The sequence below is a fragment of the Glandiceps talaboti genome, chromosome 1, assembly GCF_964340395.1.
Source record: "Glandiceps talaboti chromosome 1, keGlaTala1.1, whole genome shotgun sequence".
NCBI lineage: Eukaryota > Metazoa > Hemichordata > Enteropneusta > Spengelidae > Glandiceps > Glandiceps talaboti.
Genome location: NC_135549.1, coordinates 25,807,932 through 25,833,225, shown reverse-complemented (window position 1 = coordinate 25,833,225; position 25,294 = coordinate 25,807,932). Strand labels below are relative to the sequence as shown.

Below are 25,294 nucleotides of genomic sequence, written 5' to 3'. Positions count from 1 at the left end.
ACTAGTTTCAATTCAATGTTTCTTGGCAATCGCGTGAAATTTATGTGGCGTGCAATGACTAGAGAAATTTTAGATTTTTCGTCATCGTAAACCACTGTTCCCTTTAAGGCAGTTTTCCCACAAGGTATCATTTTCTTTTGCGTCAGCGGCAATTATGGTGTGGATTGCGCGAATGATATCGCAGCTACATTTGCTAGATTACAGGTCATGATATAACTTAAGCTTTTCCGAGGACGATGGCATGGCAACAGTTAGACTATAAGTAATAAGCCACGTCAATATCATACACTTTTATAATGTCCACTATCTAACCCATATCACTATAGGAACTCGTTTGAGGAGAGGTGACCGAGCGTGGTGGGCCGACAAGGACGGAACGAAGAAGGACTATTGGGGCGGTGCTACAGATCAAACGGATAAATGTGCATGTGGAGTACTTGGTACCTGCTTGGATGAACTCTATGGATGTCACTGCGACTCAATGGATACAGTTCACTGGCTACGTGACACAGGTTATTTGACAGACAGTATACCGGTCACCCAAATACGTTTTGGTGACACTGGAGGAGTAAAGATGGCAAACATTACTCTGGGTGATCTGAAATGTTATCATCAAAGTGAGTAACTCCACATTAAAGGGACACAGTCCACATCCGGATGTTTTTTTCTGTGTTATTTGTATACCTAGGTATTGCATATAGACAACCCTGTTATATTGTACATTGATATTTACACTCATTTTGTGGCCAAAATCAACAAGTGTAAAAACGAAACTAGATGAGTTTTATGTATATCTCTTTTTCGATAAACAGCGATGTTTCATGGCGAGTTATGTCCCTTTAATGGCAATAGCATGTACGACGTTTCTCTTTCGTTACCCTTTACTATAGTTTGTAAGATATGCGAGGTACGTAGTGCTATATGCCGGCCTATCAGCCATCACTATAAGTGAAATCATGGTGGCTGATAGGGGGAGGCACAACACGTCGTGTTTTACACTGCACTCTTCATTTACCTTTAGTAATTTGAAATGTAACAAAACAGTACAGTGGCCATTTGGAAAGGTGTTTTTTTTCTACCACTGGGTTCAAATTATTTTCAACTTTCAGCATCGAGCGAAGTGCATAAAACTTGTTACCACATTAAAAACGATGGTGTGACGACAGATGGCGAATACTTCATTGACCCTGATGGTACCAGTAGCGGTGTAGATCCATTCCTGGGTAAGTGTTATGTGTGTGTGTATATATAAATATACAATAATATAATGATATATAATCTCTGTATTATAACTAAAATCGACGTGTATTTTCATTTACATAGAAAGTTTATTTTCACCGTTTACAAAATGAAATAAGGAATAGTGTAAATACTCGAATAATGCCATAGTTTGTTTACAAATACTTGGGTAAATATATATTTGGAATTATCATAAACGAATATGTGATATGCACAGACAGAATACTAAAGTCCCAGTCAATATAAACTATTTATATGGATGGCAAGTATATATTTTACATGATATGGTTTGTAATTTCAGTGACCTGTGACCTCAGCCACAATGAAACCCATGCTAAACAGAGTTTTAGTCATGACAGCGAAGCTAGGACATACGTCAGCGGGTTTGATCCAGCCGGAAGTTACGCAAAAGACGTGAACTACGATGTATCATGGGATCAATTTGATGCGTACTTTTCACTTGATAATGTTCAGGAATGCGAGCAGTACATTAAATATGAATGTTACGGTAAAGTATATTACAGTATATATATTAATTACAGTATATATTTAAGCTTGATATTTTAAGCTTGATAGCGAGGACGTGAAAGTACAAAATGTGTGAAATGAACTTATATGTTGTTATAGATACCATTCTGCAATAATTGGTAAGAATCACCTGGTGGATAGCTAGTGAGTTTTAACATAGCAATACTTCCATGTGAGATAAAATGATGGATTCGGGTTTTAGATATTTGTAAGCTTATGTCTCGAAATGATAAGAAAAAGACCCGAACTTACGTTACTTTAAGAGGTAGGTAGCCTTGAAGGCAAAGAGGCGACGTACAGTTTTCAACTTCGATGCAAATCAAATGGCTTTGTTTTTGATCGAACTTTCAATTTTTTTAAAATTAGCTTTATCTCAATGATTGTAGTGGCAGCTTTAATGTGTATTGATACCACGTGCGAGACACGTCTACTTAAAAGGATTTTGATAATGCCCTCGAAGACTCTCATCTCCTTGTTCTGCGAATTAAACTTAGAATGCACCCCAAGGAGCACTTTCCCTAAAATCCATTCAAAGTTTTAAAAATTTTTCCAAACTGTGCCATATGAAAGCAAGTGTCTGGTTATTGACAAAAAAAAATAAATTCAAACAAATTCGGGTGTTCACCGTCTTGTTTTCAAGGAAATTGACAATTTTTTTTTTGTATTTTTCACCGTAGAGTTAACAAAGTATTCGTCTGCCATATTAGATTCTAAAATGACTTCTTAAGTTTAATATTATTTTGACCTCAGCTTGAATCATTTCAATGTCTTTTCATCAGGCGCCAAACTGTTAGATTCTGGTACTGGTTGGTGGATATCACGTGGTGGTGAAACAATGAGATACTGGGGTGGAGGATCACCGGACCAGTTGAGCTGTTCGTGTGGTGTAGACTCATCTTGTGCGGGTGGAAGTAGTATGTGTTACTTTTTATATTGCGTTTTATATCAGTTTGTCGCATGATTTCGCAATGCTTGCATTACAAGATACACATACAAGTATATATATATATATAGTTATCCATATATATATATATAAGATAGTTATCCATGAGTTTAAACTATTTCATTTACCCATGCATTTTTGTTTATTTTTATTTATTTATTTATTTATTTATTTATTTATTTATTTATTTATTTATTTATTTATTTATTTATTTATTTATTTATTTATTTGGTAACACGGTTCCTTGGCTCTCTATGGTCAGGTTATAGAAAAGGGATATGTATGTCATTCAATATAATATATATTTCCTATCATCAGTGTCTGTACTAATTAGTGTAAGTTACAACAGAAATCATTGTGGGAGAAAAAAACACATCCATACACTCGCTCCCTCTACCGTTCCTTTAGAATGAATTACTGATAAAATGTCCCCATTTCTACCTTACTTTAGGTGACTTGTGTAACTGCGACGCTGCATCATCATCTTGGGCTACCGATGATGGATATTTATACAATAATACGCACCTTCCAGTGTCTCAGATAAGACTTGGAGACACTCAGAGCGGTGAGGGTTACTTCACGTTGGGTAAATTAGTGTGTTATATAACAACTGGTAAGTATGCTATCTATATAAAAAGAATAAAAGTCTTGCCAGCCAGTTTCGAAAGCAGTTTGCATACCATCGACACTGAGATTTTCTATGGAAACCCAGTGACCATGGTAACGCAACACACATTTGCGAGCAGCGCTACGTAGCCACAGCTAGCGTGCGCGTCACGTTATTTTTCGATTAGTTCTGTTTTCAGATGTAACCATAAAGTGGTAACATTATATACATGGATATTAATGGAACTCATAGATATCTCTGAGAAGATAGGATATATTTTATGATAGCATGCAATACTCATCAGACAAGTAAGTTCATACTATATATTATCACGTGGTATGTTGGTCTTCCACAGGGGCAATCCATGGAACAAGCTAAACCAAATACCCCCCCCCCCCCTCGCCACATCAATCGTTAGTACATAAATGTCTCACCTCCTAGCAAGAAAGATAATCAATGCATGGCGAGACATCGAGTAATGTTTAACCAACCTACATTTAAACTATAAGAAACGCTTTCATTGCTAAATTACATCCCGTGTTTATACCATACGTATCTTGAAAGTATGAATATATTCTCATCATTTGATGTTCTCACACCAAGAATGGTTGGTTGCCACTACATTAACATTACTTGTTTTGTAATGTCATTTAATTAATTATCCGTCGTATACTGACTAAAGTTGCACCATATATAGCTCTGTTGTATGCAAGTATAGTATAGGTAACGCCCTCGAAAGACGTTACGTTACATGATTTAGCCTACTCAAAACATTCTGGGTACATCTGTGGCAATACAGACATTCTTATAAACCCTGTCAAAGCCTTAGCCGTAAACTACTGTCCCTTTTACGGCAACACTACCTAACGTACGCTCATTTTCGCTGTGACTGTGCAAAAAATAACATGCTAGTATGCAAAACCTGGGCTATTATAACATGGATAGAAATAAATACATTCATTTAAAAAACATATGAAAATCTCCTGATGTATTTTTACCTAGTTTATTATGCCTTTTTTTTCAATGTCTTTTATTTTCATTTGCAGGAAGAGCTTAACCCAGGTGCTATGTTGGAATCGCTGCATGGAAATTGACAACCTTCTTGGATTACGTTATCTCTTCTAACATTAACATTGAACTTGTTAATTCATATTTCTTATATTGTTTAGTATATTTCGTTTTGTTATTGCAAAATTGATGTGTACTTTAATAATGTATATTGGGATAATTTGTATATTTATTAAATCGTGGAGAATGTATGAGATTTGGATAATTATCTTAAGTACATGCAAGAAACTATTATCAGATTGAGTGCTGTTGTTCTGATTGAGTGTCTGTACTATGTGTATGTGTGTCTATATGTCGGTCTGTATGTATGTATGTATGTATGTATGTATGTATGTATGTATGTATGTATGTATGTATGTATGTATGTATGTCTATCTGTATATCTGACTGACTGATTGGCTGACTGACTGACTGTGACTGACTGACTGACTGTCTGTCTGTCTGTCTGTCTGTCTATCTGTCTGTCTGTCTGTGTGTGTATGTAATTCCATCAATAGCATTTATTACTTGCCATAGCCCGAGGCCCTGGACCTATGTCATTATCGGGTTGTGAAAAAAAATGATAGCATCCAACATGCTAAACTACTTTATAGTGAAATACTATCCCATAAAAACCTGACAAAGTAGGGGAGTAAGCAGGAAAATTACGGCACAAGGGAGTTGGAATCGGTGTGAAAGGAAGCCACAGATATTTGATTGTGGGGGGGGGGGGGGTGGCGAAATTTAATTTTCTTTTTATGGCTTAAAGACACATTCAACCTTTATAAAGCATCGAAAATGTTAAAAATTCTGTCATTAATAAAATCCTACATAAATTATCTACCTGTAAAGATGACTACCAGTGGCTTCATGTAAAAAGCAAGGTTGTACACTAAGTCAAGATGGAATTTAAAACTTGATACTACCTCCTGCCATTATAGTAGTAAATTTATTAAGGTTAATATTAGAGCCAACAAGTGTTCATAAAGTTGTTCACCTCAATCTGAACTTTTCTGACAAAGTGGTTAAGTTATTGTTGATAACGAAACTCCACTGCTCTGCTGTAAAGGAATACATTCAATTGCATGGGGCTATGAAATGTGGTCATATAGAAATGCATCTCCTCAGTGCCACCCCCCCCCCCGTCGTAAATTTTGCTTTGTTATCTTAGTTTCATATAGTTGTCTCGAGCAAGTCGATTTTTGGCAGACAGCCTTAAATGCCACGAATGTCAAGTGACAATTACGACAAATCTGTAGACATTGCGTGGGAGTATCGTTGTACAAAGTTTGCACGTCGCTGTATACCGTACTTTCATTTCGACATATAGTAAGCAGTGAGATTTTCGTTGTAGTTCAGAACACGATGACGTAATTGTGTGAATTGAATGTTTCTTTTGAAATTCCTTTCATTGATCACAAATGGTTTATCACTGCGGGTTGTTTTCTCCGTAAAAGTAGCTAAGTCATTCTGATGCGGTAATTATCCAGAAAACCAACATGGTAACATTTGCCAATGAGAGTCTATCTGTCGTGTCTGTACGTTAATAAGACCAGGTTATAAGTCGTGACCAGACTATGTTTGGGTTATAAAATGAAGTGTGATTTATTATTTTTTAAATGACATAAAGTAGCAGACAGTAAGTCAATGAATCTCATAAACACGTATGGAATTCGTATTTTCTATTTACGAAATTAATGTAAGCGGGAAAAATGATATAAAAATGAAACATACATAAGGCAAAAAACAATATGAGGGAACTCTCTCTCTCTCTCTCTCTCTCTCTCTCTCTCTCTCTCTCTCTCTCTCTCTCTCTCTCTCTCTCTCTCTCTCTCTCATATACACTTACTCAAATCACAATATACACTTACTCACGCAAAACCCAGTAGTTATTCTATCAAGATCTAGATGGACTGTCTGGGGTAGGGCAAGCAATATGACTTTGGGTGCGTTCTTCCATGTATAAATTACTACTTTACAATTCAATTGTTGAAGGCGAACAAGTTCTTGGTATTAACATTTGGCACAATACCAGTGAAATCCCTTTGGCTTGTTGAACAAGCCGGAACTAGTCTGCCACTCCAAAAAACTTCTAAATATAGATATCACTTCATAATCTATGTGCTGTAATTTTGTTGCTGATGCCATTACGATAGATGTGGATTTATAACCAGGTGTGTAGTAGTGTGTAAACTGTACTACATACCAATAGCGTCTACGAAGCTCGATACTTGTACACAAAGACTTGAAAGAGATAGACACTACGCAACTTCAAATCGGGTCTGTCTAGAGTACGGTGGTTGATGTCAGCAATGATGGAAGACTAAAATCCTTGGGAGCCAAAGAATATATGGTAATGAAACGTTTCCCATTGTTATTCGTTATACTGACACACGTATAAAGTATTGACGTACGTACGCAGATAATGAAGTGATTCCGCAAGGTTAAGGTTTGTAATGATAATCCACATAGTTAGCATTCTTTTATCCTTGTCACCAGATTTACTGTAAAAAAAACAATTCAGAGAGAAAAAAAGTTGGGTTTATTTTAATGGCGTAATATGACATTATTATTCGAAAATCTTCACAAAGTTGTCAGTAAATTTCTATAACATACGCAATGTTTGTTTTTCGGTATCAATGTAATAAGGCCATCCAGCATATAGAAAACAAAAAACACATACACTTACAAAATGTAAATACAAAAACATACAGGCGGAAAAACAAACAAACAAACAAACGAATATTTTTGGACTACAGAAGCAAACTACGTCCGTGTACATGTGGTTTTAACGTTTTTAACGTAAATTGTCGCTAAACACATTGAGCTGGCGGTTAAAATACTGTGTTATTATCAATGCCATTTGTGTTCATAGTTCACAATATCTTTACTTTATTTACTGTATAATCTGTCATAATTCTATCATTTGTATATAGCCATCGTACAATATTTGAGAATATCGTCCAACTACCATCTTGGAAACTTGAAGTTGCTTGAAAATTAGGCAATACCTAACTTTGGCCAAGATGGCGCCAAATGATACTGGACTATAGAAATGGTAGTGAGTTGTCTGTGAAATCGCGCGCACTGATGAAGTTTTTATCGAACTCATCAAATGTAGAGCCTTACTGTAGGAATACAGTTGGTACATTGGAGAGTATATGTTAGTTTGTGGAAAGGATAGCTCAACTGATGTTGTTTCGTTTTTCGTTTTATTGGAATCTGTGATGAATAGTGTGAAGAATCTATAGCAATTGTCAATATATGTACATATACTGCTCGTTAGATAGATAAAATCAAACCAGTAAATGTTAAATCTTTTTGTATACTATTAGAATATACACAATGTAGTAGGCTAGGCTGTGTTTAATTCTGTTCAAATACCTCCCCATAACATAATGGTATTTCACGCCCACTGCACGTTTCGAATAGGAAGTACGTTTCGTCTATAGACCTTTGACAGATGACCGCAGATAACCTTTCACCTCCAACCACGCAATGGGCTCGCAGCTCCTTGTATTGTATTGTGAATCGCTCGAACAAACACTTGTGTACAAGGAATATGTTAACGAGTTCTCGAGAAAAGCATTGACGATTACTGGCCTTAACCCAATAACACTAACAGTGACAACATGGCCGGCAGAGTAATGATCATGCTACGAATGTGACGGAACACGTACACGTACGTTGTTTTCGGACCAAAGGAATTAAGTGTTGACTGGTTAATATCAGAGGTCGAATGTCATCATAATTTGGACTTTCATGGAGCGTTTCATCGCCGTTGTAATGACTTAACTCAGGTTCCTGGTAACTAATGAAGGTAAATCAGTCAACATTTAACATGGCACACTATTCGCTGTCAGCTAACCAAAACTGACAGTGTACGCAGCCATACTCGGGTGTTTGGGGTATCCTTTGTTGTCGTCGGTGAATCACGAACATAATATACTTGTCAATCACCATGAAGGGTGTCACATACCAGAGTGTTGCTCCTAAAGCTAATCAGGATAATGACCATGTAAACATGAACTCAAATAAGTATCACCTTTTTTTGTCGGTTGTTCCAACGTCTCGCTCTTTTGGGGAAACGTTACATCTAAAATGCCGCAAAACAAAATGACCACCTGTAAAATGCATGATCATTGTTACATGTATGTCTTTACGGAAAGATTATTGAATAATGTCCCTAGTATACTATGACAGAGTGCCTTTGTGAAGTTGACCTAAATTCAAGAGTTGTGTCTATGTGCTTTTGTCACAGAGCATACAGGTGTGCCCCTTCTCTAAGTATAATCTTACATCAGGTAAGCGTTCATCACGGCACGGAAACAAAATAATTACCCTGCTGGCATTATATCATATACATACATGTAGAGTCCCCATGTATTTGTTTTCCCCTCCACCCTAATGCGGAATAGGAACGACATCTTTCCATGGCGGTTTGAAAATCTGTTCCCATTCACATGGTGGATATTCGTGTGAGATAATGAATACAAACGAATATAAATATTGAATTTCGAATGTGAAAAATGACGACTTGCATCTTGGCGGTTAACCCTTACATGTTGGACATGAAAAGAGACCCCAAACATGTCTACCATTAAGTACTTCAAAACTGAAGCCGTGTGAATAAATTTGACACATTTAATCATGCAGTATATCGGTGAACTGTACATGTAATACAAATCTATGATATGATTTATAGGTTCATCCTATCACTCAAACAAGTTCTCTGTCAATTGTAGACGTTTTAAGGACTTTTTTCTGTCCGGTACGTGAAGTTAATGCATACTCGCTGTTCTTGCCATGCTTTAATCTTATCAGAATGATGTAGATAATGTATATATAGGTTAGTCAAATATGAAAAGCTTCTATATGTTTGACACTTCACAGTTTCATACATATGATAGAGTTTTGAATTTTGTCACAACAATTTCCCGCTATTTTTGTTTGCAATTGCATTATGTAAACTTGTAATTTGTTAACACCAGTACTCTCAGCTTGATGTGTTAGATCCACCGTGATTTCTTAAAATACGAAATACTGTTTTGCAATTATGATATTCGTCCCACCCTCATATAAAAGGATTGGCAATATTTTGTCAAGTTTAAAATTGATCTTGTCGCTCAAAGAAAATAATAGGTTTTTTTTCTTCTTATTTTGGGATGTATACTTTTAGAATAGAAAATATTTGAAATTTTGAAATGTGAAAAAGAATGATATTTTGTCTATTATATTTATGAATAAGTTTGTTGACAGATTTAATATCTAAACGTAAAATCTTAATAAATATTAATGACCACTCGGTATGTATTGAGCTATATGAGAATGACTCTGATGTTAAAAATACCGAGTACTCTTTATTCAAACAGATGTCAAACGTGTCGTGATAAAGGTATAAATAAAACACACCTGAAGATGTTACGTCGAGACAGGCTTAGTATACGTAGACTTGCAGAAGGGCTGAAAACTCGAAGAATACTAACGCAATTGAGGGATGGATCGTCTACACCTGATGAACTCTATGAAGCTATAACCCTTTTGATAGAACGAGTGGAATACAGTAAGTAATCAAGATATTTACTACCAAAACAGAGAGACTATAGAATTTCAATTTGGCGGCAAGATGTTTTTTGTTACATCTCATATAACATTTTTTGTAACAAATTAGAAAGTGACATCGATTTGTATTCACACTTAGTGAGATAAAATGGACCCCCCACAAGAGATATACATATTTCCTTCTCAAGCTTCCCCCCCCCTACCTTTCACTGTCAAGATGCTATTAAACTCCTTTCGAATATATTTTCCCTGCGTAGTCAATGATTATAATTATGATAGCGCTAATCCGTGATCTTATAAAATATTTGCGAGAAAGCCACGTAGTCCACGGAGTCACGATAAAAAAATACCTGTCATATGAATATTATATATGGGGGGGGGTCATTACGTTTTAGAATTAAGTGATGGGCGGGGGGGGGGGGGGTCAGCCTGTTTTTGGTTTTATTGATACGGGGGATCAGTGATGTTTTGTCGGCCCGATGGAAGAATCCACCGAACCCCCCCCCCCCGGCTGGAGAAACTGACCGGTTCCTAAAAGAAATCATGCTGCCTAATCATAGACCATCCACCAACAGGGTCTATGGCCTAATTGAAACTCTATAGTCACTCTGATTTAGCAGTTTGTTTGTTTTATTTATTTACGTGTCCTATGTGGGCTTACCAAGTGAACATTTCGTTCAATACAAATACATGTACCGTATAAATTAAGGAGTTGCCACATCCAGCCCACTGGGCTTAGAAGACACAATAGAACAGTATAAATACTGGTAGTAGATGTATTATTTGGCTTAGATGCTCAACCCTGGAACGCACATCAACGGCACAACTTGTTTCAGTTTGTAACGTTTGACGCCAGAATTTGAGAACACCAAACCATCTACATTATAGTTGGACTTTGTGTGAACCCTTGTGTGATGTATGCGTAGCAGTCCAACCGACACATCAACCCATTCGAAAAGAAAATAGATGGACCTAAAATATCACTGACGGTGGGGTTGGGGTTGGGGTTGGAGTTGGGGGTGGGGGTGGGGGAGGGAATCCGGGATTGCAAGTCCTTATTCTGTTAATACACATTGAGATTGAATTGTCAATAATCTATTTTCAGATCGTAATGTAAGAATACTAGAAGACAACGATATACAGACTATGTTACTACACATAATGAAAACTCACCAATCGGACCCAAGAATCCAACAGGTAATAGTAATTTTATGGTTCTGGGTAGAACATGGGCATGATGGCACAATAGAGCTAAGACTCTGAATAAATAAAATAACAAAATGAAAATAGAACAACAACAAAACCCAGGTAAGGATTCCATCTGAGGTCATGCTCCTCTCAAAGTGACAAATAGAAAGTTTCATAAAACAATCAACTAATCCAACCAACCAACCAACCAACCAACCAACCAAACAACCAACCAACCATCAAACAAACAAACAATCAATCAATCAGACAAACAAATACATATTCACACACACACACACACACACACACACACACACACACACACACACACACACACACACTCACTCACTCACTCACTCACTCACTCACTCACTCACTCAGCCAGCCAACCAATCAAAATCAATCATATGATTCTTCAATCAATCAATCAATCAATCAATCAATCAATCAATCAATCAATCAATCAATCAATCAATCAATCAATCAATCAATCAATCAATCAATCAATCAACCAACCAACCTACCTACCTACCTACCTACCTACCTACCAACCAACCAACCAACCAACCAACCAACCAACCAACCAACGCAGCCCTCAAACAAGATGACTTATAGTGAAATGCGGAAATAAGGTTCGTTAATTTCGTTAGTATATCAATGTCAACCTGTCTCCTCATCACCGTTTCCTTGCGTTTCAGGTTTGTTGCATGGCGCTATCAACGTTAATGGAACGAAGTTGTAAGCTGAGAAGTGGCATTGTTAAGGCCAGAGGCGACAGGTAATGAAACATTCCTATCATCACTTAACGTAAACGTATGTGTTACCATGTACCTTGAACTCGAGATAATATGCACATGAACAGTACCTGATCAACTTGACCCCCCTTACCTCTATTTTATGTCAAACCCAATGTGGCATGTTTGGATTACGATGCAGTGGTTTCAATGAAATGAAAACGACTCTTGCTTAATACCATTAAAGTACAGAGGTTTTTAGATACGAATGTACGAGTGAAGTGCTTTTTGTTGGTTGATAAACACGGTGAGTAGCTTCACGGTCACTGCTTGCCCCTATGAGTTTCGACTACTCAAATTATTTTGGCTAATTTGTAAGATGTCAGAGTTCACTTAGAGAACAAAGTATTTTGAATTAAACTGCACGACTGCTGCTGTTTAATAGTTAACATTTCGTGACGTTTGACTTGTCTGAAGGAAACAGCTAATACGTTGTCCTTTAGAACTAAGAACTAAGAGGAATATACAATTATATCTTTTTGGTTTTTTATTGCGATTTCAAAGTATCAAAACGCCCACCTAATAACAACGTTTTCCTTTACTATCAAAATATCACCAGGTATGTCATGGAAGCAGTCGATCTCTATATCAACAACCAAGATTTTGTTGAAGCTGCCATGGAGACTGTTGGACAACTTGTTACTATGGGTATATATGAACTAAAACCTCTTCTTCATATTTAGACGAAACATGCGTTGGAAAACTGAACATTCTTAAATAATCGTCTTGGGAAGATATTGGCCCATATTATTTATGAGTTAAGTCGTCATGCTTCAGGAATTAGAATGATAGTGAATAAGTGGAAAATACAAAGTTCAGTGGGTCTCTATCCAGAGACATTGTAATGATAAGTATTATTGTGTGATTATACGCAGGAAAAATGTACCATTAAGACATAATTGTTACATGATTTATTAACAGTGACAGTTCACAACCGTGTACTTCAGAAGAACACGAGAAAGTGTATTATGAAGACAATGGCGACGTTTCCAGATAACCACCATCTACAAATACAAGTATTCAAAGCACTGACTCAGCTGCTTAAAAACGGTAATAATCAAATACAGAAATTATTCAATTTAGTAACTTTACAGTATTTACGCTAAATATATAAATATATAATTTAGTAACTTTACAGTATTTACGCTAAATATATAAAGAATGAGGTATTGACACGTGGTATAGACACTTGAAAACGTTTAGATGTGATGTGTTTTCTCTGTTTTGAATAAGTTTGAAAACGTTAGTAATGTTTGGTGTCATCGGTCTAGGTAATACAATTAAACACGTTGACTGAACAGGAGGGCTACATCATATGTCTGTTTCCTCGAGGGACTGTGGGTCACGTCACCCCAGCACAGTCTGTTTCCCCTGGGCTTTGCTCTTGGAAAACAGTCTGTGTTGGGGGTGATCTACAGGCCTAATAAGGGAAACTGACGTATGATTTGTATGAGTACGATCAGTCAACATGTGTCTCTAACACCACATCATTTGCTACCTTGCATGCCGTGCCTATAATATGTAGGGTAAGCTTAAGATTACATGTACACAGTAGGGTTTTCGTATATATGACAATCTGCAAAAGTTTACTGCTTTAATAATTACCGGCTTTTAAATTCAAAATCCTTTCTGACACAAGTTGGCAAGTTTGCCTTCAGAAAATTGTAAAACCCGTGAAATTTCTACGTTCGTGTCTACTCCACAGCATGAAGGTGACGCAATATCCGTCTGCTGTGAAAACATGTACGCATGCGCAAGTGAGGTCATCAGTTATCAGTTTTCGGTGACATACAGGTATCATGTCCAAAATTGATCAGTAAACGTCATTTGACCTGCAAACATTCTACATATCATGTGCCACGTATTGACAAATCACAAGTTAGGAAATAATGTATTAGGTGTGCTACAAAAAAACGTTGTTCTTATTGTGTTTATTAATTAATGACATGCTTACTATATTCTTGTTGAAGGAAATAATATTCAATTAGAAGTTGCCGTGACGAAAGATTACAATATTATCATAACAGTTATTGATAATATGTGTGAGTGTACCGAATTATTGGAACACGCTTTCAATGCATTGGGTATACTGTTCACATCAGGTAAGTATTTATGTTAAAATTCTCAATATAAATACACAATGTTGATGTAGTATTAGGTATCAATACGTTACCCTTTGATCATTAGATAAGTTTCATACTAGTGCCAGTATAAAAGAACAAATAGTGGGTAGAAGGTAAGTGATAATAAAGAAAACGACTTAAGGGCCGATAATTATTTTGGTATCGAAAGTAGGTATGATTGTTGTAATTATATAATATAATATAATATAATATAATATAATATAATATAATATAATATAATATACTATATTATATTATATTATATTATATTATATTATATTATATTATATTATATTATCAAGAATGAATGTTCATAAATTTTCTGTACATAGTATCAAATGAAAACTTCTACTCACAGATCGAGTACAAAAACTTTCATCGTTGTACACTTCTGGACGATGCTGTCAAGCATTTCTGAAATTTGGGATTCGCTTCTAATTTGTTATTTGAATCTGTCAGAAAAAATTGCAATTCGATATATCTTGTTTTTTCTTATGGAAGTTAAATACAATACGTTGCAGTTCAGCAAAATTTGGTTAAATACAGTTCAATGTTCACGCATAATTGCCTATAGCTACCAGCTGTGTGTAATGTGTGATGTGATACAGTACTGTACAATGTAACGTGTAGGACTGTGGTGAGGTGTAGTATAAAATAGTGAAGTATGATACTTTGTAGCAAAAGAACCAGCTATTCTATTTAGTGTTGCAAGTTTTCCATTTTTTTTTTATAATAGGGGATTGCACCGGTGTATTCTTGGACAACAAAATCCACATATATATCATTAAGGCTTTGGACAAAACGGAATCAACGCCAGTTATTAAATCTGGATATAACCTGGTCACACAACTTGCATATAATGGTAAATATCTAGTTTCATATACATTACTATAATTGACACACACTTGATTGATTGATTGATTGCCATGCAATGCGTTGGATGCTTTTAACGCATATGTGGCGACAATGACAGACGACTTCCCATACACCATAACATGCTGCATTACATATTTACAAACAAATAGTGTTAGTATTATATTCAAGGACGTTTGTTTCCTACTTGGAGAGGTTTTTAAATATTACACCTACCAATGATTAAGCAATAAAGTGAACTGTAATTGTCAATAGTGTATACAAGCCTACTGTAAGTACTTCATAAACCTATGAGTTGATTGAACGGTACTGGTGGTAACTGTTATATTTTATTTTTAATAGGAAAAGCCTGTAGTACGCTAACGAGTGCAAATGTTCACGTTTCTGCTATGGGACACATGAAAATGTTTCACGACGATTTAGAACTACATACATCTTGCTGTTGTTTACTTCTAACACTGTCAAGAATTAGTAAGTATACTATGTTGTCAAAACATTAATATAACGATAATTACATACATACATACATACATACATACATACATACATACATACATACACACATACATACATACACGCACGCACGCACGCACGCACACACACACACATACATACACACATACACACACATACATACATACATACATACATACATACATACATACATACACATACATACATACATACATACATACACACATACACACACACATACATACATACACACATACACACACATACATACATACATACATACATACATACACATACATACATACATACATACATACATACATACATACATACGTACATACATACGTACACTCACACATAAATACATACATACATACATACATACACACACACATACATACATACATACACACATACACACACACATACATACATACATACATACATACATACATACATACATACATACATACATACATACACTCACACATAAATACATACACGATAAGGAGTACTATACAGAAATTCGATTCCATTGCAGAGACATTTTTCATGAAGGCAATGTTGCTGTTTTATGAAACGAATCACGCATAATACACTTCAAGTCCGAAGTACATTAAATATCCAATTACACTTTCAGGTGGAGTACAGTGCCAACTTGTGGACAGCGGTGTATGTGAAGCAGTTTTACAAACTATGGATATGTTTGTTGTCGAGTCATCAGATGTTAATGTGTTGATAGTTTGTATGAGAACATTAGAGAAACTAGGTAAATCTCTCATTTTGAAAAAAATAGTCATGAGACACTTTTTCAACTCACTGAGATAATTCCATAATTATACGACGATCCAAAGAGACGAATATGTGATAGGATGATTACTTTATGGGCGAATAACTTTATCAAATGCTGTCTCCGTAAAACGAAAATCATAAACCCTGAAACAAAACGTCGCCTGGCTCGACAAAATCCCATTGACATTGCTACATTTTATCGTCTGGCTAGACAACAATCTCATCAACAGCGTTTACGCAATCGTTTGGTGAGTTTGATACACATCTTTACCAATATTGTTACACTTTCTTTGTGTGTGTTACCATTATCTTGGGAGATCATCTCCAAATTTATAAGTCCCTGGTAACCCTAAGGTTGGTTTGTTTTTGTATATTTTTGAAACAGTCAGTTGACTAAAATGTATCAATTGTAATTCCGTCCTTGTCGTGTCAGACGATAACATGTGGAAATATTTAGTACGTTTTTTGTCAAACCAGACAACAAGATTTACAACATCAAAGAGATATTTTGTCTCGCCAGACAAAAAACTTTAGCAATGTTCGTAAGATTTTTGTTGAGACAGGCGACGTTCTTTCAAGGTTTATGATTTTCGTTGTAAATCCCACATCTTGTATATCATAATATTTTTTGAAGTTGAAATTACATCGCTTGACTGGTAGTCTAGGTCCCATTTGCATGCATATATCATGTAAGATTATTGATTTATCAGTATGCATATCATCGTCTCCTATTTAGGTGCTGTAGTTCAGACAGTTGACGAAGACCTAGGAATGAAATCGAAAGGGAGGTACAACTGGCTTTTGGTTCTTCACAAAATTATGGAAAAACACGAAGATAGAGAAAGTTTACAGGTTTGTATTTCATTTGTAAACATGGTAAGGTACATCGTCCATTGGTAAAGGTACATCGTCCAACTTTAAACATCAGCAATAAACGGGTACAACAACAAGGGCTGTGAAGTGAACGTAAAATCTCCCTACCTATATAGTATGTACCTTGTTTATGCATGACATACATTTCGTTTCCCCACGATCCTGCTGTCAGTAACAATTTATGGATTAGCCCTGAAGGTTATTTTATCATTTCGTCTGACTTGAAGCGACATTCATCCGGGTCATGGAAAATTGTCATTTTAAATGTGTATACACATGCACCGCTTAACTTTTAACCATGTCTTACAGGAAGCAGCTTGTAATCTTCTTAGTACATTACTTCGCCAACCTTCACAATTAATCAACTATATTGGAGAAAATGAAAACCAGTAAGTTTTGATACCACCTGTACTATTGTGTGCGACTTTAAAACAAGATATATACATAACTAGTAGTTGCCTAACATGATCATGGAAAAGTTTTGTCTAACAATTTATATGTTCAAATGGCCATGATGTATCCTTTGGCCAAACGTGTTTTTGGCATTGGCACGGTGACAACGTTAACGGTGGTGTGATGAATATAGGTCATTATGTTCTTACTGCCACGAACTATCAAAACTAGTGTATAGTGATGTCATATTTGTACTCATGCAGAGAAGAATGTCTACAGTATCCCACGTGACTTGTTTAGAACCAATCACTGGACAGTTTGTCACTGTAATCTATACACGATGCAGATTAGTCCAATTTGCAAACAGTGTATCATTTGATGCAAATTTCACTGATCCTGACGTAGCGAAAAAAAATCATGCTTTTGCATGGATTTTATAATGTGTGTATCGCCTAATATTTAAAATATATGGTTTGTGAGCTCACAGTCTACTTGATTAAATGTGACTCAACGATGCATTTATTTTTATTTCACAGGGTCGCCATACATATCGATGTATTTGCCTGTCTGATGTATCATGCAGGAAGTACGAAGATATTTCTACAAGTCTGTAATATTGTTTATGCTCTTGCATCTGAAAATGGTAAACACCTTTTACACAATTTCTGAAAAGACAATATTGGTTATGATTTTATTTTACCCTCACTGGTTTACGTTCTAAATTACCTAACACTATTACAAGTCTTTTTTTACAAAGTCACAATGGGATACATACACGACAGTTCCAAATTCGCATTCAAAAAATACACCAACAATGTGATACGTTGTGGTATTTGATTACAAACCGACACTGTATGTAACTGTTGTTTAAGATCTGATTCGTACGTAGTTTATACGTTTTGGTGACATAGAAGCAAAGTATTATATATCTACTGATCAATGTATTCAAATCCCTGGAAGTGAGAAAACGATATCCGGGTGATTACATTCGATAAAATAATTTATACAGTTTGTTACGTTTCCTATGTATTGAACACCTATAATGATCATTATCGTGTTGGCAAAGACCTAGTTATCTTAATAAAGGTAGAATGCTCGTTGCCGACCTCTTTCCCTGAACATTACAGTTTTTGAAATAAATTTGTTCTTCATTTTGTTTTCAACGAAATCGATAAATCTTTAAAAAAAATTCCCACAGAGTTAACTTTAGTATTTGGCAGCTATATGCGATTCTGATCAGTCTCTAAACTTATTGTTTTTTTAAAAACACATGGTGTCCCCATTTTTCTTGATTTTAACCATGACCTTTGTTTTACCTGAGAATATTATCAAAAGGTGACAGCAAAATGTTTAAAACATTTTCGACGTATGGATCATATTAACATTTACTGCTAAAAGACATGTTAATAGATTTTTCGATATGTGTGTTTATGTTGTAGAACGTATAAGCTCAAGACTTATGGAGCAAGGTGTGTACGTTCCTATACTTCATGGACTGCAGAGATTTCAGGAAAACCAACGTATCCAACTAGCTGGTTGGAAAGCCCTCCGAGGATTGGTCAAGTCGTGGTACGTCTCTTTCTACTTTGAAAAGTGATACAATCTCTAAAGGAAACATGATACAAATTTAAGGTATATTCTGAAAAATGAGAAAATAGAAATGTATGCCTATATATGTGACCACTTCAAGTAGCAAGGGTCGAGTGCAAGACTCGGGCACAAGACATACATCCCGTTACCGAATCATTAAACAAGTTAAAATCCACAAATCTCAACTATGAAAGTGTCGAAACAAATGTCGGCGATATCCCTTTATTTTCTTTTAACGAAATTAATAAATTCGAGATGCGCCGTCATCATAAATAATATATTATATTATCATCTAACAATGTGATCTGTTTTTTGCCTTGCTAGTTCAGGGAATAAGAAAACCGGATTAACTGATCAATCTTTAATTCGAAGTATCAGTCAGATGTTGATGGAACACTCCCAGAACTTGGACATATTTGAAGAGGTCATATGTGTGATGGCTAACATAATCAGTATTGGTAAGGCAGATACAAGGATACATATACACATATAACGAATGTCTGTCTGTCTCTCTGTTTTTCTCTCTGGCTACCTACACATCTGCCCTTTTCACCCTCCTATCAATAGTATTATTCTCAATACAAATTCAACAGTATCATGATCTTAACAAAACTGTAATGGCAGTTGAAGGTAATAACTACTGACTCGGTTTCGCATTTCCTGCCAAACAGTACCATTCTTATGAGTCCTGGATTAAGCGATGACACAATTTCATCTGACAGCTGAAACCTTTGTTTTTACATTATGTCTTTCACTATCTACAGAGGAAGCAAACTGCCAATTAAAGGATGACTGGGTACTGCAGACAATCCAAATGTGTATGCAAACCTACGTACACTCTCCTGGTAAGTTTACTGTATTTCACTAATTATAGCCAAGTTTGCCAGTAGAGGTAAATTTATGATAAAGAAACATTAACCCACAATAAGCTCACCGTTCACTATGACAACAGAAGGATTTTTAAAAACTTTTCAAAATAAAATTCTTGAAGTTAATCACAAGTTTTCGCTGACGTCTCACCAGCATCGTCAGGGGTGTACTAGAATAATAGTAATACAACATTTACAAGAATATAGTGGAACAAGTTGATGTGATAACCTGGCAAAACGACTTTTTAACAGATATGATAATAGTTATACAATCTACCATGACTACACGATAAATGATAGACGAGTCTTGCTAACTCTTGTTGACGTTCTTATTCCTATTGCATCTAGTTGTACAGCTCAACGGCATCATTATACTGCGAGAACTGGTCAATGAGACGAGGCTTAGCGACAAGTCATCATGTTTTACATTGACACAATTGATCATAAAGGCAATGAAAACATTTGAAGGTGACGAAGACTTACAAATGGAGGTTAGTATAAGTTGTATAGATAATTAATTCCAGTTTTATTGTAGTGATCCTTATAGGGGAGAGGCTTCAAATAGGTCATTAAATAGTATGGTATGTTAGTGTTCAGAGTTACATAACTTAACTGTTAAATTAAAAGTGATCCATAGGCTTATAAAGCAATCGTTGTTTGCAATGAATAAAAATGGTTTTGCTGATGTTTCGATCACCATGGCCCCATATGTTGCGCTCGCTCTCTCTCTCTCTCTCTCTCTCTCTCTCTCTCTCTCTCTCTCTCTCTCTCTCTCTCTCTCTCTCTCTCTCTCTCTCTCTCTCTCTCTCTCTCTCTCTCTCTCTCTCTCTCTCTCTCTCTCTCTCTCTCTCTCTCTCTCTCTGTATCGTAAGACCAAGGAAAGATGATATATTTTAACATACTAGACACACTCGCAATCAGTTACTTGAAGGACATACTCATTATTGCCCTTTTCCTGTAATTGGTAAGGCATGGTTGACGATAGAACATCTGACCGGAATATGTGCCGAGGTCCACGACTCCATTGGAGAAGTTGGGTACAGCAGTCTCTTCGCAATTCTCTATCAACATTCGGAAAATAAAAGTAAGAAATTACCTATTAACGTAATTCCTCACTTTCTTTCGATTCACCATGTAATCCTTTGAACACGTCATTTAATATCAGTGTATAGTACATACAGGGGATTAGACGCTATATGCAATTATTTATCTTTCCAGATTTATTGAACCTAGCACGTAAATGTATAACTGGTCTTCGGAACATTCAAGATATGTTGGACTTCATGTTCTTGTCGAAAAGCAAGACGGGGTCAATGGAGGTACGTACGTATGTGTGGTAATATATTACATTATAAGAAAAACAACATTCTTGAAGAAATGATTGTGAACATACCATTTTTTTAAATTCATACAATACGAAGTTATTAGATTGTGTTATATATATCTGAAAATAGAATCGAATCGAAGACAAAATTGGGTCTTTACTCCATCCTGCTGATATCTCAGAAATTGGAGGAATGTATCCAAGACTTAATTGTTTCGGTAGCTTGAATTTATAAATTTGAGTGTTAATTAATGATCTACATACACTTATTACATTCTAACAAAACTAAAAGAAAAACTGGGTTTGTTCCAGGAGGTGACATGTCTACTACAGCTTGGTGCGAACGTGAATTTTGGTGAAGGGAGGAATACGCCATTGTGCAATTCATGTCGGAGAAGTAGTAGAGAAATGACACAACTCATTATCAATGAGGTACAGTTATCACATATTGTACGGCGTTCAGCAATAGAAGTAGTGTACATGTTTGCTTTGTAAGTGTAGACAAACATCGTGTCTGCACAAACAAAGAATCCACGTGGTCCTTTAATGTCATTGATGATTGTAGCAAGTACAGTTTGAATTGGTCATGTCTGAATAACGTACAGTAAATAAGAACTTCAACCAACTTCACATTTTAAAATGACCGAGAGACAAACAACCAAAATACAAACAGTCCAGGAAAGTACCCTTTGATAACTTATATTTAATAAGAAAATACGTGATTGTTTACTCGTAATTAATTGTTTTGTCATCGTTTCGCCACTGTTCTTGTACCTCTAGGGAGGAAGTGGTATGAATACAGCATTGACAGTGTGTCTCCAACAAGATAACTATGATATGATTGGTCTCTTGTTAGGGCACATAGGTATTGAGAAAAAGAGTAAGTAAAATATGTGAATGATAAGGCCAAATGTAAAAGAAACTGCGTAGTTCCGATTACGCTCAATTTTACGATAGGTGGGGTAGGTAGACTTTTTATTTTATTGTTTTACATATTTGTTTTCAAATATGTAAGTGTCTAGTTCAGGTAGTTATGTTTTTCGTTGTTTTCCGTGTAGTCTTTGTGTTATTGGTTTTTTCTCATCAATTGTACAGCCATTACAGTTTGGAATAACAGTTTTATATTGCCTTTTCAAGTTAAGTTGATGTCAGTTTCCGCATCCACTATTTCTTGCGACACTTCACAATTTTCGCGATTTCATTTATTTTGTTCTTGAATACTTAAACAGAGGTTAGGATCGGCGTGAAAAACTAGGTGGGGGTCGGGTGCTCGGTCCCAAAACAATTTTGTTTAGATCTAAGATGTTCTCTCTATAACCCATACACTTTTATCATATAAGTCATGTCATGGCAACATTGATAAATGTAAGTGTGAATGCATGGTTTCTAACGACACCAATATTTGACTTTTCAATTAGTTGGAAGTATTTCATGGAATAACCTTGAACTTAACCTGCTGGACACTAGGTGGTTTTCACACATTGAACCTGACACATATCCTTCTAATACAGGTAGGAAATTGTACCATTTTATACTTTATTTTATTATTAAACATTTGATCGAGCATATAAAAGTATACAAACTTTAGGGAATAAAACTCCTCATAGCATAGATAGTACCTGTTCGTCAAAATGTCATGTTTTTGTGGTAATACTTTTCATATATATCTGAGAAATGCAGATAAACGCATGGTTATGAGAATTTCCCAAGAAGCACTTTGTCACGATATATTTTCTCACCTGCATGTGCGGAGACTGCAGAATATAGTGTACCCACAGAAACGGTTAAGCTATGTTTTTTCTTTGGCTCTGTTTAGCTAGTAGAAAGCAAAGAGGATCATCATCTTCGGTTGAACATTCCTGCAGTGAACCTGAGAGATTGCCACACTTAAACATTTCCAGAACCAATTCAATTGGTTACTTCCCTTCTTTAAAGAAACTCGATTTAAGTCGTAATTGTATAAAGTACCTTCCAACAGAATTACCGGAGGTAAGTAACGAATTTAACGTCCTCTTTCTTTATGTCCTTCTCACATATTATAAGTACATTATTGTCGATAAGTATACAACCCGAAGGTTTCTTTTGTTTAGATTGAGATTATTTTAATCCAGATTTGTTTTCTAACCAGCAATGTGTTTTATCTTTTTGAGGTTGTACCAAACTTGGAGGAACTAAATCTGCATGGAAACAAATTTGTTGCATTTCCAGTGCAGTTGTTAAAAACCGGACGTTTGAGGTATTTGAACTTATCAAGCAACGAGGTAAGGTAGAGCCAAATAATGGACTTGAATTGTTTCCTAAGATTTGTGAACATCACGTGAGCGTTAATATCGTATTATTGATATACACTGCGTATCATACATTTCATTGACTCATAGTCTACAAATATTCTGTGGTCGTCTTGAAATTTGAGTGTTGCTGGTCACACTTTCTTCAGTAGGCAGTGGTATTAGGAGAGTAATTAAGCCGTATGTGATGTTTGTAAAGCACTATGTCTAGGCAATGAACTCTGATAGAAGTTGAAAACATGGGTAGTGTTTTACAAACAGGAAAAGCTACGACAAAGTCCAGAATAGACCGACACGTTTCGTGGATGGATATAAAGGATTGTTGTGCCACTATTGATCCGAGCCAGGGGTAATCATTGTAAAGCGCTTTGAACACAAAGTGGGGAAGCCCTGTTATATAAAAACCAACATTATTAATATTATATATGGAATTTACTCTCACATTTAATAGAATAAAGATGGTATAAGGGAGTTGAACACAAAGTTGCACCTTTGGTGCAAATGTGCTAATAAGAAATATATATATTTGTAAATCTAAACAACCTCCCTTTTATTTTATATAGATTACAGCTGATTATGGCGACAAGGAAGAAATGAAGTCATCTTTGACTCACTTGGACTTGTCAAATAACAATCTAAAGAAAATGCCCACATTTGTCACAACGTGTCTTCCATGTCTAGAAACACTATCCATGGCAGGGTAAGTTTGAAATATCCAACTAGTTATACTTGCTTTTATTTAGTGTAGTATTAGTTACATAGTTATTTCAAGATTCTAGTTACCAGTTCAAATGGAGTGTCTTGAGTAGAACCGCTAACTTCACGGTTTAATATATGTTTCATAACCGCTCTATTCCTAGGAACAGTTTGCAGAGACTCCCTGTGCTTCTGACCATGCTGCCAAAGTTAACGAAATTAAATCTCTCGAATAATAAACTGAAAAAAGTACCGGGGGAGTTTTTGTCACAGCTTCGTCAACTGCAGACTCTTGAATTAAAGACCAATGAGCTAGGTATGTAAAACTGATATTTATTAACATACGACTGAAAACATTATTTGAACATTTGACTATCATGTAGAATTAAATTTTGCGAAGGGAATTTCTCAAACTTTCACTTTTGTCCCAATGTAGAAAGCTTGCCAGAAGATATTTCAGAGAGACTGGTCAATTTGACGACAGTGAACCTAGCAGTTAATAGGTTGGCTGCCGAAGAACCATTCTACGTGCCAACATTTGTTCTGAAACTGCCAAAGTAAGTTTCATTAATACATCTTACAATCATCTAACTTTGTCCTCCACACCAGGAAAACTATACCATCATTAATGTGTTGAACTAACCAGCTATTACACTCAAAGGCATGTCATAATCCAACTGAATATGTACACATGTATCGCTGTCTGTTCACTTTTACACATTTTTTTGGCATATTTCAGTCTGAAGAGAATCGATCTTAGTCATAATGGTCTTCGAGGTAGCCCAGAACCATCACATTGGTATTCCAACTGCTTAAAAGAGATACATCTCTCCAACAACAACATTTCAGAGGTAACCTTTGGTCCATCCAACCACCTAGTCTTGTTCCTAAACCACTATGACTATTCTGCTCACTTTAAAGGCCCAATTGCACCTTTAAGAAGAGAGCTCGAGGTCTAGCAGGTAGACTACCAACTACCCAGATTCATAAGCAATTTTCCACTCTTAAATATGTTTTCAGAGTATATTTTCTAGCATTCGTGATTATTGCGCATTTGTAGCGGTATAACGACTTGTGCCAATAATGTCATT

The 25,294-nt window shown here is 35.8% G+C and overlaps 2 protein-coding genes across 2 annotated transcripts in view; both read left to right on the top strand.

Moving 5' to 3' along the window:
• Positions 1 to 238: 238 nt before the first annotated feature.
• Positions 239 to 4,545, top strand: LOC144441800 (contactin-associated protein like 5-3-like). Its single transcript, XM_078131123.1, has 6 exons — positions 239 to 617; positions 1,110 to 1,223; positions 1,541 to 1,747; positions 2,547 to 2,681; positions 3,162 to 3,625; positions 4,364 to 4,545. Exons 1-5 carry the CDS (start codon positions 482 to 484, stop codon positions 3,464 to 3,466), a joined length of 897 nt encoding a protein of 298 aa, XP_077987249.1. The 5' UTR covers positions 239 to 481; the 3' UTR covers positions 3,467 to 3,625; positions 4,364 to 4,545.
• Positions 4,546 to 7,983: 3,438 nt separating this feature from the next.
• The window catches only part of LOC144437265 (leucine-rich repeat serine/threonine-protein kinase 2-like), a 38,851-nt gene continuing 21,540 nt past the window's right edge, over positions 7,984 to 25,294 (top strand). The window contains exons 1-28 of the mRNA XM_078126176.1: positions 7,984 to 8,184; positions 9,737 to 9,927; positions 11,032 to 11,123; positions 11,813 to 11,892; positions 12,468 to 12,556; positions 12,830 to 12,958; positions 13,879 to 14,010; positions 14,768 to 14,893; positions 15,247 to 15,375; positions 16,019 to 16,147; positions 16,907 to 17,022; positions 17,353 to 17,432; positions 17,973 to 18,079; positions 18,876 to 19,005; positions 19,351 to 19,484; positions 19,791 to 19,871; positions 20,244 to 20,386; positions 20,865 to 20,979; positions 21,114 to 21,214; positions 21,532 to 21,651; positions 22,000 to 22,099; positions 22,638 to 22,730; positions 23,036 to 23,208; positions 23,370 to 23,480; positions 24,071 to 24,207; positions 24,368 to 24,519; positions 24,640 to 24,760; positions 24,943 to 25,054. Of these exons, the coding sequence (XP_077982302.1) occupies positions 9,783 to 9,927; positions 11,032 to 11,123; positions 11,813 to 11,892; positions 12,468 to 12,556; positions 12,830 to 12,958; positions 13,879 to 14,010; positions 14,768 to 14,893; positions 15,247 to 15,375; positions 16,019 to 16,147; positions 16,907 to 17,022; positions 17,353 to 17,432; positions 17,973 to 18,079; positions 18,876 to 19,005; positions 19,351 to 19,484; positions 19,791 to 19,871; positions 20,244 to 20,386; positions 20,865 to 20,979; positions 21,114 to 21,214; positions 21,532 to 21,651; positions 22,000 to 22,099; positions 22,638 to 22,730; positions 23,036 to 23,208; positions 23,370 to 23,480; positions 24,071 to 24,207; positions 24,368 to 24,519; positions 24,640 to 24,760; positions 24,943 to 25,054 (3,177 nt within the window). The 5' untranslated portion in view covers positions 7,984 to 8,184; positions 9,737 to 9,782. The remainder of the gene's footprint in view (positions 8,185 to 9,736; positions 9,928 to 11,031; positions 11,124 to 11,812; positions 11,893 to 12,467; positions 12,557 to 12,829; positions 12,959 to 13,878; positions 14,011 to 14,767; positions 14,894 to 15,246; positions 15,376 to 16,018; positions 16,148 to 16,906; positions 17,023 to 17,352; positions 17,433 to 17,972; positions 18,080 to 18,875; positions 19,006 to 19,350; positions 19,485 to 19,790; positions 19,872 to 20,243; positions 20,387 to 20,864; positions 20,980 to 21,113; positions 21,215 to 21,531; positions 21,652 to 21,999; positions 22,100 to 22,637; positions 22,731 to 23,035; positions 23,209 to 23,369; positions 23,481 to 24,070; positions 24,208 to 24,367; positions 24,520 to 24,639; positions 24,761 to 24,942; positions 25,055 to 25,294) is intronic.

Excerpts from the sequence above, each read along its gene's own strand:
- LOC144441800 (XM_078131123.1), top strand. The coding sequence starts at position 482 with ATGGATACAGTTCACTGGCTACGTGACACAGGTTATTTGACAGACAGT. Across the intron at positions 618-1,109 it reads TCTGAAATGTTATCATCAAA|CATCGAGCGAAGTGCATAAA; the intron begins GTGAGTAACTCC and ends TTCAACTTTCAG. Across the intron at positions 2,682-3,161 it reads ATCTTGTGCGGGTGGAAGTA|GTGACTTGTGTAACTGCGAC; the intron begins GTATGTGTTACT and ends ACCTTACTTTAG.